General features: G+C 40.0%; 1 protein-coding gene across 2 annotated transcripts; it reads right to left on the reverse strand.

Annotated features, from left to right (window-relative positions):
• Nucleotides 1-9,126: 9,126 nt before the first annotated feature.
• On the reverse strand, nucleotides 9,127-15,256 carry meaf6 (MYST/Esa1-associated factor 6). Of its 2 annotated transcripts, XM_074613667.1 has the most exons (8): nucleotides 15,116-15,256; nucleotides 13,031-13,146; nucleotides 12,271-12,358; nucleotides 12,132-12,177; nucleotides 11,831-12,023; nucleotides 10,636-10,665; nucleotides 10,084-10,117; nucleotides 9,127-9,593 (listed from the first exon to the last, which is right to left on the reverse strand). In XM_074613667.1, the coding sequence occupies exons 1-8, from the start codon at nucleotides 15,203-15,205 to the stop codon at nucleotides 9,579-9,581; spliced, it is 612 nt and encodes a 203-aa protein (XP_074469768.1). In that variant the 5' UTR covers nucleotides 15,206-15,256; the 3' UTR covers nucleotides 9,127-9,578. The 2 variants fall into 2 exon arrangements, with proteins under 2 accessions (XP_074469768.1, XP_074469769.1); XM_074613668.1 differs by lacking the exon at nucleotides 10,636-10,665.
• Nucleotides 15,257-15,264: the final 8 nt, after the last annotated feature.

Genomic DNA, 15,264 nt, shown 5'->3' on the forward strand with positions numbered 1-15,264 from the left:
GATCTTTGATTTGTTCTCCTGCCGTGTCCTAAACAAGATATAATAGATGGACTTTATGACTCCAAGCTATAGACCAGACCAACATCGCGTCATCGCCGAGGCTGCGCTCCCTTTTAGGGGAAAGAAACTCGCTGTCACAGGAGAGAAAATGATGAAAAGCTGTTGTGTAGCGGGTTAACCGAGGCTTTCACACTGAGATCTGAGGCACATAAGATACATGAATATTCACTGTCAGAGTGGTAAATCACTAAATGATGCTGATGACAGTGACTAGCGTGGCTACCTAACGTTAGCTTGAGTGGGAGTTTGCTGCAGTAATACAGTCATACATTAACGTTATACCAGCATCAGACTGTCATCGCCAACTAAATCTCAGCCTATAGATCAAACAGTTGGCTATTAACAGGTTGGTTATTTACAGACAACATTTAGCCTAACGTGATTGTATATGAAGAGATGTCTGGAAAGTCCCCAGGAAGAGCGCCAGGCTTTGAAGCAAATTTTCGTAGTGGCCAAATGGCGGTACTACAACTTAAATGTCCGTCACGTGATGCCATTGGGCCCAAAAAGACTTTTCCCATAGACTTACACTGGGAAAGAGACGTCTGTAAATCAGCAGATACATTTCTTTTAATGTAAATCAACTTCCCAGTACGAACACTTGAATAGTCCTTATTTAAATCATTAAGTCCTAAAAGTTGTAAAATGCACTGATGGTCGAATCCAGAGTTATTTTCCTTCCTCAATTCATGTGAATGAGACCCAGACCGAGGCTGGACCGCGGGCTGGGGAGGCGGAGTTAAAGAAAACGCTACTGCGCATGCTCTATGGGCCCAATAGATGCAGAAGATTGCTGGATGATCCAGGTACTTTATCACTCGGCAGTCGAGCCGTTTTGGCATCATGTGCCACTGAGCAACTCTCATAGGAATGAACGGGAACCCGCCTCCAACGCTGTATCCAGATCTCTTTATACATCCATGATCTGAACATGGCGGCCGGGTCACAAACGTTCTCATTTTCCAGCTAAACAGTACACTACAAGATGTTTCCGAAAGCATTTTATGTGAGAAATAGTCATTACAGTAACAGAATATTGATTCATATTTGATCAGCGCTGCCTAGTTTGACCATTTGATCGGCGTTCGTGAGTGATTGACAGCTGCTCAGAGACGGCAAGGCTCCAGCTCGGCTCTGATTGGCTGTTTTCTTCCCGTCTGTGAAATCTTGCAGATGCCGTTAGGAGCACCGGAGGACACATGATTATTTTCAGATTACCTGTCTCATGCACTACTGTCAGGATAAAGTGACCATTTTATAAAAATAACTTTTTAAAAAAAATCATATTTACTCCAATTCTACCCACTGCAGCTTTAATAACCCTAGAAAAAAAATCAGGCGGAAGGTTCCTTTAAAAAAACAACCTTACCCCGTTTCCCAAAGATGGTTTTCTGTGGGCAGACTTTCCCTTATATTACTTACATAATCTACATAAATATTTACAGTGCAGAACCTCTGCACTGATCTGCTCTGATTGTGTTTATACGGAGGCCGTGCCAGGCTGGTGTCCATGTCGGGAAGAGGGAACAGAAAAGCAAGATGATGTAGTTAAGGACACACAAACGGGACACATTTGTCCATAAAAGTGATTTCGGTCTATGTTACTTTTGTTTTGATGGCTTATATGAAAGAGACAAAATATATGGATTTGGCCTTGACAGGTGCTTATGTGAAAATACAGCCGCTCCTCTCACTCCAGGCGCCTGGTACTCCCTCATAAACTGAGAAAATGTAGCTGTCGAGAAGTAATATATACATTCCTGTTCCTGCGTTTGATCATCTTTTATGACTCAGTTTTAAAAGTGTTGACTTACTACAACAAGCATGTTCTTTTATACGCCGTTAAAAAACCTTATCACCGGATCAACTCCAGATGGAGAATGATAAAAGCACCATGTGGTGTGCTTGCTGTTATTTATTTGAGCTTTTCCCATGACTCTTCCTGAAATATGTTTGACCTTGTTTGCGGGGATGTAGAAGAACGAGTCTTGTTTGGTCCCAGGAGGAGGAGGAAGAGGAGGAGGAAGGATGGGGTTGAAGCTCCTCAGTGAATATTTAAGATTTCACGTCATCCCCGCTCAGCGGCCGGGGACTCAGACTCAGATGGATCCTGCTGGTGGAGGCTGTTAAAGTAATTAGACGACATTACTCTGACTGACTGACCACAGAAGAGACCCTGCAGCTTCTACTCCTAAAGTCCTTAGATGACTGCGTAGTATCAACAGGAATCCACTCAATACATTCTCTGTGTCTGTGGGATTTTTTACTCCGTAGTAACGTTTGAATAATGAGGACCGGTTTAAAGAGGGTCAGTTAAACTTTTCCCGAAACACATCTGTCATTAACCACTTGTGCTTTCTAGTCAGGCTGATATCCATCTCTCCTCCTGCCTCTGTACCAACATAAAGTGGAAGTGGATTTTACTTGTGGTGCTCACAGCATTAAAAACTAAACAGCAACATCTGGTAAATCCACTGTCAATAGTTTAAAAGGAACTATTTCTTTGGTAGAAGATATTGATCATGAAAACTGTTGACGCTGTTGACATTATTTTTTACTTTTCTCCTGTTGATTTTCTCAAAGCTTTTAGCCTCACAAGATTACAATATGGATAAAATCCTCTACGATGGTATATGTCATTTTATATTTCGCAGTATCTATATACACCGATCAGCCGTAACATTAAGACCACTGACAGGTGAAGTGAATAACATTGATTATCTCGTTACCATGGCACCTGGCAGTGGGTGGGATATACTAGACAGCAAGTGAACATTTTGAACTTTGAACTTTGTGTTGGAAGCAGAAAAAATGGGCAAGCGTAGCGTAAGGATGTGAGTGACTTTGACAACAAGGGCCAAATAGTGCTGGCTAGATGACTGGGTCAGAGCATCTCCAGAACTGCAGCTCTTGTGGGATGTCTGCAGTGGTCAGGACTGACCAAAAGTGGTCCAAGGAAGGAACACCAGTGAGCCGGCGACAGGGTCAGACCCGAGGCTCATTGATGCAAGTGGGGAGCGAAGGCTGGCCCGTGTTGTCCGATCCAATAGAAGAGCTACTGGAGCTCAAATTGCTGACAGAGTTAATGCTGGTTCCGATAGAAAGGTGTCAGAACACACAGTGCATCACGGTTTGTTGCGTACGGGGCTGCGTAGGCACAGACCGGGTCAGGGTGCCCATGCTGACCAATGTCCACCGCCAAAAGCACCTACAATGGGCATCAGAACTGGACCACGGAGCAATGGAAGAAGGTGGCCCGATCATGCAGTCGGCAACGAGTTCGAGGTGTTGACTCGTGTAGATCTCAATCCAATGGAGCGTCTGTGGGATGTGCTGGACAAACAAGTCCGATCCACGGAGGCCCCACCTCGCAACTTACAGGACTTAAAGGATCTGCTGCTGACGGCTTGGTGCCAGATACCACAGCAGGCCTTCAGAGGTCTAGTGGAGTCACGCCTCCACGGGTCAGGGCCGTTTCGGTGGCAAAAAGGGGCACCTACTCAATATGAGGCAGGTGGTCATAATGTTATGGCTGATCGGTGTATATTGTGATATAGTATATGTTTAAATTCATAAACTTGAACTTGGAAACTGCAGCTACTGACTGCTTTATGACAATATTCTTATTATTCATCAGGTATTTAAGTAACTGGATAAGCCAAGAAACAGACATTTTCAGTCTATTTATCAACTGGCAACACAATCAATCTCACCACACGCTCCATTCGGGAGCTGTTTTAAAGCTTTTATGTGATCTTCCCTCAGCAGATGGCGTCCGTCCAGTTGTCCTAATAGTCGGGTCAACGCGGACGAGAAGTCCTCGGAGAGCTCACAGGATATAGAAATGGGAACTCCTACAATTGCAATACAATACAATATGTTCCAAAAGCTCCTGGAAAGCTACTGAATTCCCTTTGTGGTGAGATTGTTTTGTCAACTGACTGATATAAAAAACTGATTTGAATGCCTTATATTATGTAGGGAATTAAATACCTGATAAATAATAACAATATTATCATAAAGGAGTTTGTTTTTTTCTTAGTTTTCAATTTTTTTTAACACAACATGAATAACAAACATCAAGAAACTCTTTACAAAAGACAAATAAAAGAAAATAAATAAAAAAATATTTAAAGAAATTAATAAAATAAGATAAATAAATGAAATAAATAAATAAAACCCACCAAAATGGGACGGTTATTGATTTGTTTTGTTGCTTCCGTGTAGTTTGTGTTGGAGTCTGAGTCTGAACAGGGTAGCAACACGGGAGCGCGCATGGGACAACGAGCCGGATTGATTTATACGTGTAAGAAGTTACAAACAGTCCCTTTAATGGTACTCTGACTGGCCTTTAATCAGCGGAGCGGCAACAACACAAGAAATGACAAACAGCACAAGTAGATTAGATAAAACTTCATTTCCAGTAAAGCTCAGCAGGGTTGAAGTAAAGTTGTTTGCAATTATTCACTCTCTGTTGAAGGCATCATTATTTAAAGCTGTTATGTTTTTTCATAGTTGGACTGAAACAAACACAACAAAATCATTCAGGGAGCTTTCCATGCCAGGAGAAACTGACAATCCTAAATTAATTGAGGCAAACTGGAGTGTTTGGCAGCAAACCACATTCTTTTAAGACCTATACTACAATTTTTATTTTCCTAATTTGTTGTAAATTGCTAATCTGGACTCAAAAGTACAAGAAACGCCAGAGAGCTGAGTCATATATAGCCTATAAGTTTAACTGCAGGAATCCTGTTTGGCTCCCAAAAGCTCAATTAAAGTTCTGCCTTGGTCAATTCTTTCCAGATAATTTCCTAAAAGTGACAGGAAATGAAACAAAGATCTGCTGTTAAGTGGTGAAACACACACACTGTACATTCACGGCTCATTACTCACACGCCCCGAGGTTAAGCGCCTGGAATGTACGCTGGTGTGAGTGTGACTTTTTCCAGCCAGATTGCATTACGTAGTCGGCGATGTTGAATGTGACTTGTGAGTGAGTCATGGGCTGACATGTAATACCTGGTCTCAGTCACTGCCTCTAAAGTATCTGTGCGTCGGAGGGGCTGGAGGAGACATGGGAGGGGACGAGGTAATAATATAGCTAGGAGACATTATGTGCTGTCTCCAAACCTGTGAAAATGCTCAGTGTGCTGTCATTAGTTATGAATCACCAACACAGGTATAGAGGGGAAGGCTACAGTGGAACCTGGGAGAAAAGCATTAACATCTGTCTATTAGAGCAATAAAGTGGTGAAAAGGGTAAAATACAGAAGCCTATAGAGAGCTCCAGGGATGACGAATTTTTGTAGGCCAACCAGGAAGTTAGCATTGCCCTGGTTCCCTCAACAAAAACCCAATGGGATTCCTCCATTGGGTTTTGGATTATTGCAGAAAATGAGCTCTGTGGGCAACAAACGTTTATGATACTTACACGTTTTGTTAAAGGTCCCATATTGTAAAAAGCGAGATTTTTATGTCTTTTATATTATAAAGCAGGTTTTAGGTGCTTTATAAATACTGTGACACTATCAAAATGCTCAATATACGGAGAAATACACTCAGCCCGTATTCAGAAATTTTGCGTTTTAAAACAAGCTGTTAGGATTTATGTCCATTTGTGATGTCACAAATATACAATATATAGACCATTACGCGGTTTTAAACGTAAACATTCTAAATGTGTCCCAGTTTATTTCCTGTTGAAGTGGATGTGAATAACATCAGCTGACAGGAAGTAGATATGGACCCAAACTGTTGCCTAGCAACGCGATTCCGTTGCAATTCCATTGAAATGCACCAAAATGGAGCGTTTCAGACGGAGGGTAAATACAGGTATATTCAGGCAGACAGTATGAGGAAAATAAGGTGTTTTTTGAACATTACAGCATGTAAACATGTTCTATTAGAAACACAAAATACAAGTATGAACCTGAAAATGAGCACGATATGGAACCTTTAAGCAAGATAATCATCACAAATGAACACCACTTTTATGATTTTTGAAGTGTGAATGCAATCGCCAGAAGTAAAAAGCTAACATTAGACTATAGACAAACTACGCCACGGTCGCATGAGTATACACAACGACGAGGCTGTAAAGGCAGACGAGTCGGCGTGATGACGTTTAGTAATCTCATTCAGCCACTTGTTAGCAACCGCCTTTTTAAGACACATAAAAGGCTTCAAAATTCATGAGTGGGGTATTTATTGATGTATTTTATGTCCTAGAACAAAATGTTAAAATCTCTTCAGCTTGTTTTAAAGGGACTGTTTGTAACTTCTTACACATATAAATCAATCCTGGTCGGTGTCCCATGCGCGCTCGCGTGTGGCTACGCTGTTCAGCCTCAGACTCCAACACAAACTACACGGAATCACCAAAACCTCAAAGTTATATCTAGTGAAGCCCGTCTTGCAAAACAGTGTTGGTCACGATCGGAGGACGCGGGGGAGACCGTAGCTTTGGTCTCCAGGACCAGAGTCTCTGCTGTACTCTGCTCCTCTGCCTGCTTGCCTTCACTCACACACTGCGCTCGTTCTCGTTCTCGCTCTCTCGCTCCACTCTCACGTGCATGCGCGCACACTCCACACTGCAGAAGAGTTAGTAGCTCTGAGAATATCTAGTGAATGTACAGTGTACGTTTGTGCAGAAATAACCAACAGAGGTTTCCCGTGTCTTGTGAAGTGACGGGGCTCACCAAACTTTTAACAATTGATCCCGAGGGGGGCATGAACGTCTGAATCAAATGTCATGGCAAACCATCAGATAGTTCAACCTCATGGTGATGCTGAAAAGGGAATCAAGTGTTAAAGATTGTCTTGAAACCATCCACAAAATGTTATGCCAATCCATAGATGTTGGAATAGAGTAGGTCGCCCTGGATGAAAAGTTAAGGGGATCACCAAAGTCAGTAGGATTCATCCTCTGGGGGCCATGAATGTCTGCTACAAATTTCATGTCAATCCATCTTATTGTTGAGATGTCACATTAAATCAACCTACACTGGCGCTAATGGAAAAGTACCGGGATCATTTATAGACTTTATACAGGGTATGAGATCACCGAAGGATATTAGGATTCATTCGTCTGGGGAACACGAATGTCTGTACAAAATTAAACTGCAAGTACATCCAATGATTAGATGATGTGATATGGCTAAAATACAATCATTTGTGTCGTTCGTATCAGATGAAATGTGACTCTGGGACAGAGCCTGAAACCGAGGCGTGCATTCCAGCGATGGACTCTTTCCAGTCAGTCTCTCCATCATATGTTTGTCAGCAGCTCTGGTTCTTCTCCATCCCCCCATGCGGTGATGTTTCGGGCCAGTTGTGACTAATGTGCTAGTCACTGAAAGATTCAACTACTTTCACGTTTTGAGTTCTGACTTTAAGGGAGCTTTAGGCCTATAGAGAAGGATAGTTCAATGGCTATCTAAAGCAGCCTTAAAGGTCCCATACCGTGCTCACTTTCAGGTTCATACTTGTAATTTGTGTTTCTACTAGAACATGTTTACATGCTGTAATGTTAAAAAAAACTATATTTTCCTCATACTGTCTGCCTGAATATACCTGTAGTCACCCTCTGCCTGAAACGCTCCGTTTTAGTGCAATTCAAGGGAATTGCAACGGAATTGCGTTGCTAGGCAACAGCTTGGGCCCATGTTTACTTCCTGTCAGCTGATGTTATTTACATACACTGCAACAGGAAATAAACTGAGACACATTTAGTATGTTTAAGTTTAAAACTGTGAAATGGTCTAAATATTGTATACTTGTGACATCACAAATGGACAGAGATCCTAACGGCTTGCTTCAAACGCAGTTTCTGAAAACAAAACGGGCTGTGTGTATTTCTCTGTGGATTGAGTGTTTTGATACTTTCGCAGTATTTATATAGCACTTAAACCTACTTTATGATATGAAAGACATGCAAATCTCACATATATACAATATGGAACCTTTAATTTATTATTTTCACTTCTTTCCATCAGTTATTACTGTAATAACAAATCAAGATCAGAACCCCTTAAACGGGGTCATATATCTTGTTCTGTTCTCATTTGGTCACAATCTTGTTTTTACCTAAAAAGGTATACAGTATGACAATATTTTACCTCATATTAATTATTTATAGCTTATTTTATTTGTTTGTTTGTTTTTAATGTTTCTACATTGCATTTGTCTTTTTGTTCCTTTTATCTTTTTGTGAAGAACATTGTGTGTAGTTCTATTATCATTCTTCTCACTGATAATGTAACACATATATATATATATATATATATATATATATTCAAATGTATGTGTATTTATGTCACACGTTTGTGTTGTCCACATACATTTAATATTAAAACTCATTATTGTGTAGGATTTTTACAAACAATCTTGACTGTAGGTATAAATGCCCAATCTTAATAAGGGAATAAATCTGAAAATGTAAAGTATCAAACTCTCTGTGTCTGTGTATGTCGTTGTTATTTACAGTATAGACAACCATGTTTTGGTGCTCCCTAGTGAAACATTGTGATACTGCATGCTGACTAGACTATGTGTAGATTAGAGATATGTTAACAGCTGTAACTTTCACAAACATTTGTTGACCAAATAGTATGAAAGAAACAACTTTCTCTGTATTTGAATCACCTTATTGTTAAAAAACAGCATTAGATATTCAAGTTTATGACTGACAGACCCCAGGCAACATTGGTTAAATAACATAATGTCATCAGCTTGTGTTCTGTTTATGCAAGTTACTATTTTCATAAAACAAACGGAGAACTGTCAGAAGAGAATGCGCTGGCTATTCTCTATATTAGTTGGGTAAACACTGCTAATACTTGGGAATAAAATATTCCATAACACAACTTTTTATGGACCCTATGTGTGGGAACTGCATCAAACAATTGGGCCAATTTCAAAGTTTTCACAGGCAGGCATCTGCCAGTGATTGACACAAGAAAAAACACGGTGATTATTACAGCTGCTTTACAAAATCCCAACAATCCTTTAACTTCTGTGATGAGCGATGCCGAGCACTGCTTTTTAATAAACAACCAAAACATATTCACGTTACTGGGATTTTATTATTTTTTGCAAAAAACAACCATGTAATAAAAGAATCCGGGGTATTCGGGGTAATACGACTATGTGATGCTTAAAAAAAAAAAAAGACGTTCTTCCAATTGGAAATTAACTACATAATAAATACAATCTTTTTAACACTATACAAAATGGTGTGTTACTGGAGGGGCAGCCTCGTCAGGCCTCGAGTAACATGCAACACCATATTTTTACTTGGTAGGTTAAAATGTTAACCTCAACCGAAGGTAGGTGTCGGGGGGGGGGGGGAATGTTTCAAGCAATACACACAGTACAGGCTGAAATATGACAACTGGAGAAAAAAAAAAAAATGACGAAAAAAAAAAAAAGGCATACAAAGTTAATAAAGTCCAGAAATCTTGTGTTTCTCTACAGGTATCCTCCTCAGGTGTGTCCGGGTGTTCCAGTCCTCTTTGTTAAGTTGAATAGTCCTGCAGAAGGAACAGAGGACAAAGAATGAGAACAATTATTGAAGTAAAGACGCAGATCATCACAGTCAGAGCTGCAACAATAAGATTAATCGATCGGCAGAGAAAATTAATTATTTTGATTATAAAATAATAATTTGAGTCAGAATGGTCGGATTTTAAGCAAAAATGCAAAATATTTGGGTGAGTATTCTATGCTTTTCTTTATAATACATGATAATAAACAGAATATCTTTGGGTTTTGGACTGTTGGTCAGAAGATGCAATCTTCGTCGGTGGGAAATTCTAAAAAGACCATTTTCACTATTTTCTGACAATTTAGTCACTAATGAAAATAATCGCTAGTTTCAGCCCAAATAACAGTATTATTAGACAAATAAAACAACAATAACTCAATTTATAGCTAAATAAAAACAGAAATAAATCAATTTATAGCTAAATAAAACAAAAATAACTCCACTTATAGCTAAATAAAACAAATAACTCAACTTACAGCTCGCGGTTTCTTGTTAACCTTCATGTCAAATCTGCAATAAAACAAAGGAAGGCTGTGTTAGATATTAACAGATCATAAACCTGGTTTTGATGGGAATTACGGTTAAGAAACGGTACCACTACTGTATCATGAAGAAGCCTATAGAAACAAGCCCATAACAAGAACGCTAAATGACCATGTGTTTGTTCTTGTTTGTGCACAGATCTGTAGCCAGCCCAGCATCTGACAACACCAGCAATGCTTTACTTAATAATTACTGGCGTTAGGGGAAGCACACTTGAAATGGATCTGGGGGTCAGAAAGATATGAAAATACCCCCAGTAACAAGCAAGAGTATTTAATGGAGAGATCAGAGTGCTGGATGCTGATGTGCATTCAAGTGATGGAGAAGAGTTGGACATGCAGTATGACTGAATAAACTAGCAGGCTTAAACTCGACGTCTGGGTCAGCAGAAGCAAGACAGAGAGAGCAGGGAAAACGGTGGAAAAGGTGGAGGATGCAGGCAGGATGTAAAGACCACAGGAACAGGAAGTAAAATTCAGACTTACTCAAAGTCATAATCAAACATGGCAGAAGGACTGGGGGGGGTCAGCATTAGGGGAAGGAAGAGAGCAGCAACTGTTAGTTCACCAACCTGAGTCTAAAGCCCTACGTCTACATAATAATACTGCAGTCCAGACTTTACAGAGTGAGAGAGCCACTCCGTCACAGTGTGTTAGGTGGAGCACCTGCTGTGTTAATATGTGGTTAGAACAGTGAAGCCTGAGTCAGGGAAAACAGGTTGACAATAAACAGTTGGGTAACACTCACACACAGCCACATTACACATATAGCGTAGTGTAAACAATAATTCTACTTAACAAACCAGTCATTTGTGACGACATCGACTCTTATAATAACCTAACTAGACTTATCAATAAACAATCAGTGTGTTTACATGCTCTTAAGTTGGAGTTTAGCTAAGTGTTGGAAATACCCAAAATATGAGAGGTTCTCAAGAAGATTAAAAGGTATGACAGAGAAGAAAATGATATTATTATTATTATAAGTATTACATTTAAAGACCTTACATTTAAATGTTCCCAACATCAGATATTCCCTTCACTTTTTACTTATCCTTGGACTAACAGCGTCTCTGGGAAACTTCCCCAACAGGACTAGTCTGAAAGCATTTTGTATTTTCATATATTTTTCCAAAAACAAGCTTCTTATTGTGGTCATCTTATTTTCTGGCCACTACGGTATATTTCTCTTACACAAAATGATGTTTGTTTTTCCTGACTTTTTGCTTTTTCTCGTAAAATACTTGATACTTTGACCTCTTCGGGTCTCTAAAAAATCCTTCAAATGAAACAACTTGAGAAGGAAAAGTCGCTCTTTGATTGAACTGCTCACAACTAATGCTTATACAGAGGCCATACGCTCTGATGAGGGTTCACAAGTAGCTTCATTTGAAGGGGTCACAAGTCAAAAACATTGGGAATCACGCCTTAAAGTAACCGGGTTATTCTGTGTCTGAATTGGAATCAGAAAGAAGCGTCTCGTGTCACTAAGAAGTTTAAAATGACTAAGCTATGGTACCGAAATAGGATCAGGATAGGGGGGAAATCAGAATCTTGAACAGACCCCTTATTAAGAAATCATGAAATTTGATGTCAATTTAACAGCACAGTCTGAAGCAAAAAAAGAAGCAGAGACTAAACGGCATGCTGACACACTACGTCTTGTAACTTCATTGTTTACCTGTGTCTGTTTTTGTTCTTCCTCTTCTTATGGCTCCCGTGATGGCTGCCTGAGGAGGAAGAGGAGGCAGCTTTCTGAGGCTTTAGGTCTTGCAACGTCGAGTCCACGTCTTCCGTGTCCTCCTGGCTGGGCTCGTTCTCTTGGTTCTGGAGATCCGGAGAGGCGTCGCTTTCCGTGCCGCTGCCCGCCTCACCTGACGGGGAACCGAAGCGACAGCAGTGTCAGAAAGTAGCAAAGACTACGATAGAGAAACTTTTCCCCAACGCTGCTTGGTTTGAGAAAGTTACAAAAAACTACTCACGTTTTTCATTCATGTGATCCGGAATCCCACCGAGTGCGCACACTGCCTGCAAATCAAAACAGAGAGTGCGGTTGCATTAGTAGTCATGCAGCAAATTAGCAACTAATATATTGTGTGAAAAAGTGAGAGAGGGACTTACTGCAACCGATGTGACGGATGACTTGCTGAATAAACGCTCGGCTTCCTTGAATTTCCTATTCCTTCTATCGGTCTTACTATTGGAGTTCCTGTTGAAATGACAGAAATATGGTTATGATCAAATGGAATTGCACAAAGTTCCCACCATGCACCAGCTCATTAATTCCATAACACTTCGACAGTGTTGAACCATTTTCTTGTCAGTTTTCATCATATAACAAAGCAAAGAGATAAAAGTCATAATATTACGAGAAAAAAGTTCTAATTTAATGAGAATAAAGTTATACTATTTCAAGAAAAAAAAGTTGTAATAATATAAGAATAATGTCATAACTTTACGAGAAAAAAGTCGTAATATTACGAGAATAAAGTCATAACTTAACAAGGAAAAAAAGTTGTAATATTACCATAATAAAGTCGTAACTTAACGAGGAAAAAAAGTTGTAATATTACGAGAATAAAGTCATAACTTTACGAGAAAAAAAGAAAATAACGCGCAAAATTACTACTTTATAAAACCTGTGACTTTATTCTCGAAATCTCACATTTATTTATTTTTCCTCAATGTGGCCCTAATACTCCGTCGTACCGTCGTACCATAGACCTACAACAATGATAAATAAAAATGAAAATGTAAACAAAAAACTGTTATTCATTTCCATTTTTAAAAATCCACAGGGAGCCACTGGAGAGGAGCTAAAGAGACGCATGTGGCTCCGGAGCCGCAGGTTGCTGACTAGAGTAATGTATCCGATACTTACTTTTGGTTGGTGAGGTATCGGTCCCATCCTCTGATGATGTTGCCATACATCTGGGTGTCTTCTAGGTAGCTGCCTTCAAATGCATATATTTGTCTTTCCAAGTTCACCAATGTCTCCTAAGATATTGTATAAAAAAAAAAGAAGAAAAAGAAGATTAAAACTTGTATTAATTGTGAGAAATTAGGTGGAGGAAGGATGAAATGATGTAATGTTACACAACCCTGTCCAGTAGGTGGCGGTATACAGCTTTAACACAGCTGCCGTTAAAAGCGACAGAAGAAGAAGAAGAAGAACCGGGCGGCTAAATGTAGCTATGCTAGCTGGTTAGCACGCTGCGGCACAAAACGTTTCATATTTTAAAATCAAATGGATTTAGCAACACATGAGTGAAACGTTAGCTGACTAAACATTACCGGCAAAGTCGCTGTTAGATATCTGGACAATAGTTAACAACGCTCTCTACAGCATTGTCTTAACAGTAGCTAGCTAGCTTAGCATGAGCTAACCAGCTAGCACTGCTGGAGTGAACCAAGGCCTATGGAAAGGAGGCTGCGTCACGCGTCATCAATACGTCATATCTCCGGGGGTATTGCACATGCGCAGTAGAATCTGACCTGCACTCGTCGAGATGAATAGATGGATAGAGAGATGGATAAATGGATGGATGGATAGATAGATTGATAAATGGATGGATGGATAGATAGATAGAGAGATAGATGGATAGATAGATGGGAACTTTATTGATCCTGAGGGAAATTCAAGTTTCCAGCATCACAGTTCCATAGTGCAAAACATGTTAGTAAAAAGGCAGTAAAAAAGTTAATAGTGCAAAGTACAAAGTTCAAAAAAAATATACCAGATATAAAAATACAAGAAGATGAAGAAAACTGCATTATTATTATCTGTCCTGCAGACCGTCCTCCTTTGTCCCCCGCACCCTTCCCTAGAGAGGTGTTGTACAGTTTGATGTCTCGGGGGACAAAGGATTTCCTGAAAAGTGGAGGAGGTTCTGGCAGGAGGTTAAAGTCCATCAGGACCAAAACCTCACGCCATAAAAACAGTTTTTTCCACATGGCAGTGGGGCTCTCCAACAGCCACTCAGCCCCCCTGTGACTGTCTCTCTCACACACACACACACACACACACACACACACACACACACACACACACACACACACACACACACACACACACACACACACACACACACACACACACCGATGCCCCGCCAACACTGACTCTCCACCTCTCTCATACACTCTCAATACCACCCCCCCCCCCCCCCCCTACTGTATCCCTCTCTCAATTTTTTTCAATTCAATTCAAATGTTGTTTGCACTCTGGCAATATTTGCACTATCTGTATATATCATGTTTATTTTTGTTTAAAGCTTATTTTGTATATTATATATTCTTAAAATTTAAATTTTTTTAATTCTATTTTATTCTAACGTTTTTATCTATTTTGTTATTATACTGTTTGACTTGCACCAACATAACCAAAGCAAATTCCTAATGTAAATCTCTTACACCTGGCAATAAACACAATTCTGATTCTGATTCTGATTCTGAAATGGCTTTATAGGCATGACGTAACACTATACATGTTGCCAAAGCATATTCAAATGATGGAAATTTACAATAGTTATCTCTCTCTGGTACCTGATTGTTTGCACAATCTGTTTATATCATGTTTATTTTTGTTTATAGCTTATATTGTATATTGGTAGAAATTCAATTTTTTTATTCTTATTTTATTCCAACGTTTTTATCCATTCTTTTGTTATTATACTGTTTACTTTCACCAACAAAACCAAAGCAAATTCCTAGTGTATACCTCTTACACCTGGCAATAAACACAATTCTGAGCCTGTCTGTGGAGCACTTGAGTCACACTGCGCATGCGCAACACCCTCTCACCCGTGTCCCATCCTCTTTCTATAGGCCTTGTAGCCAACGTTAGCAGCATTAGCTTAGCGCGTAGCTTAGCCCTTAGCATGGCCTCGGTTTCGCCTCTAACGGCTGGTATCAGAGTCCCGTTCTCTGACTCTTCGGTTATTAAACATTCATATCTGATGAAACTCACAGCGAGCTCTTGTTTCCTCTTCACCAGCTCGGCCAGCTCCCGGCGTGTGTCCGGGATCTGTGGTGGAGTCGCCTTCGCATGCATCGCCATGATGGATCGAAGCTATCTGGTTTAGAAACAAAACACAGAGGCGGTTCGGTCGGTTTGGT

The sequence above is a fragment of the Sebastes fasciatus genome, chromosome 17, assembly GCF_043250625.1.
Source record: "Sebastes fasciatus isolate fSebFas1 chromosome 17, fSebFas1.pri, whole genome shotgun sequence".
In the NCBI taxonomy this organism is placed as follows: Eukaryota; Metazoa; Chordata; class Actinopteri; order Perciformes; family Sebastidae; genus Sebastes; species Sebastes fasciatus.

Excerpts from the sequence above, each read along its gene's own strand:
- meaf6 (XM_074613667.1), bottom strand. The coding sequence starts at position 15,205 with ATGGCGATGCATGCGAAGGCGACTCCACCACAGATCCCGGACACACGC. Across the intron at positions 13,147-15,115 it reads AGAGGAAACAAGAGCTCGCT|GAGACATTGGTGAACTTGGA; the intron begins GTGAGTTTCATC and ends ACAATATCTTAG. Across the intron at positions 12,024-12,131 it reads GGATCACATGAATGAAAAAC|GTGAGGCGGGCAGCGGCACG; the intron begins GTGAGTAGTTTT and ends GTTCCCCGTCAG.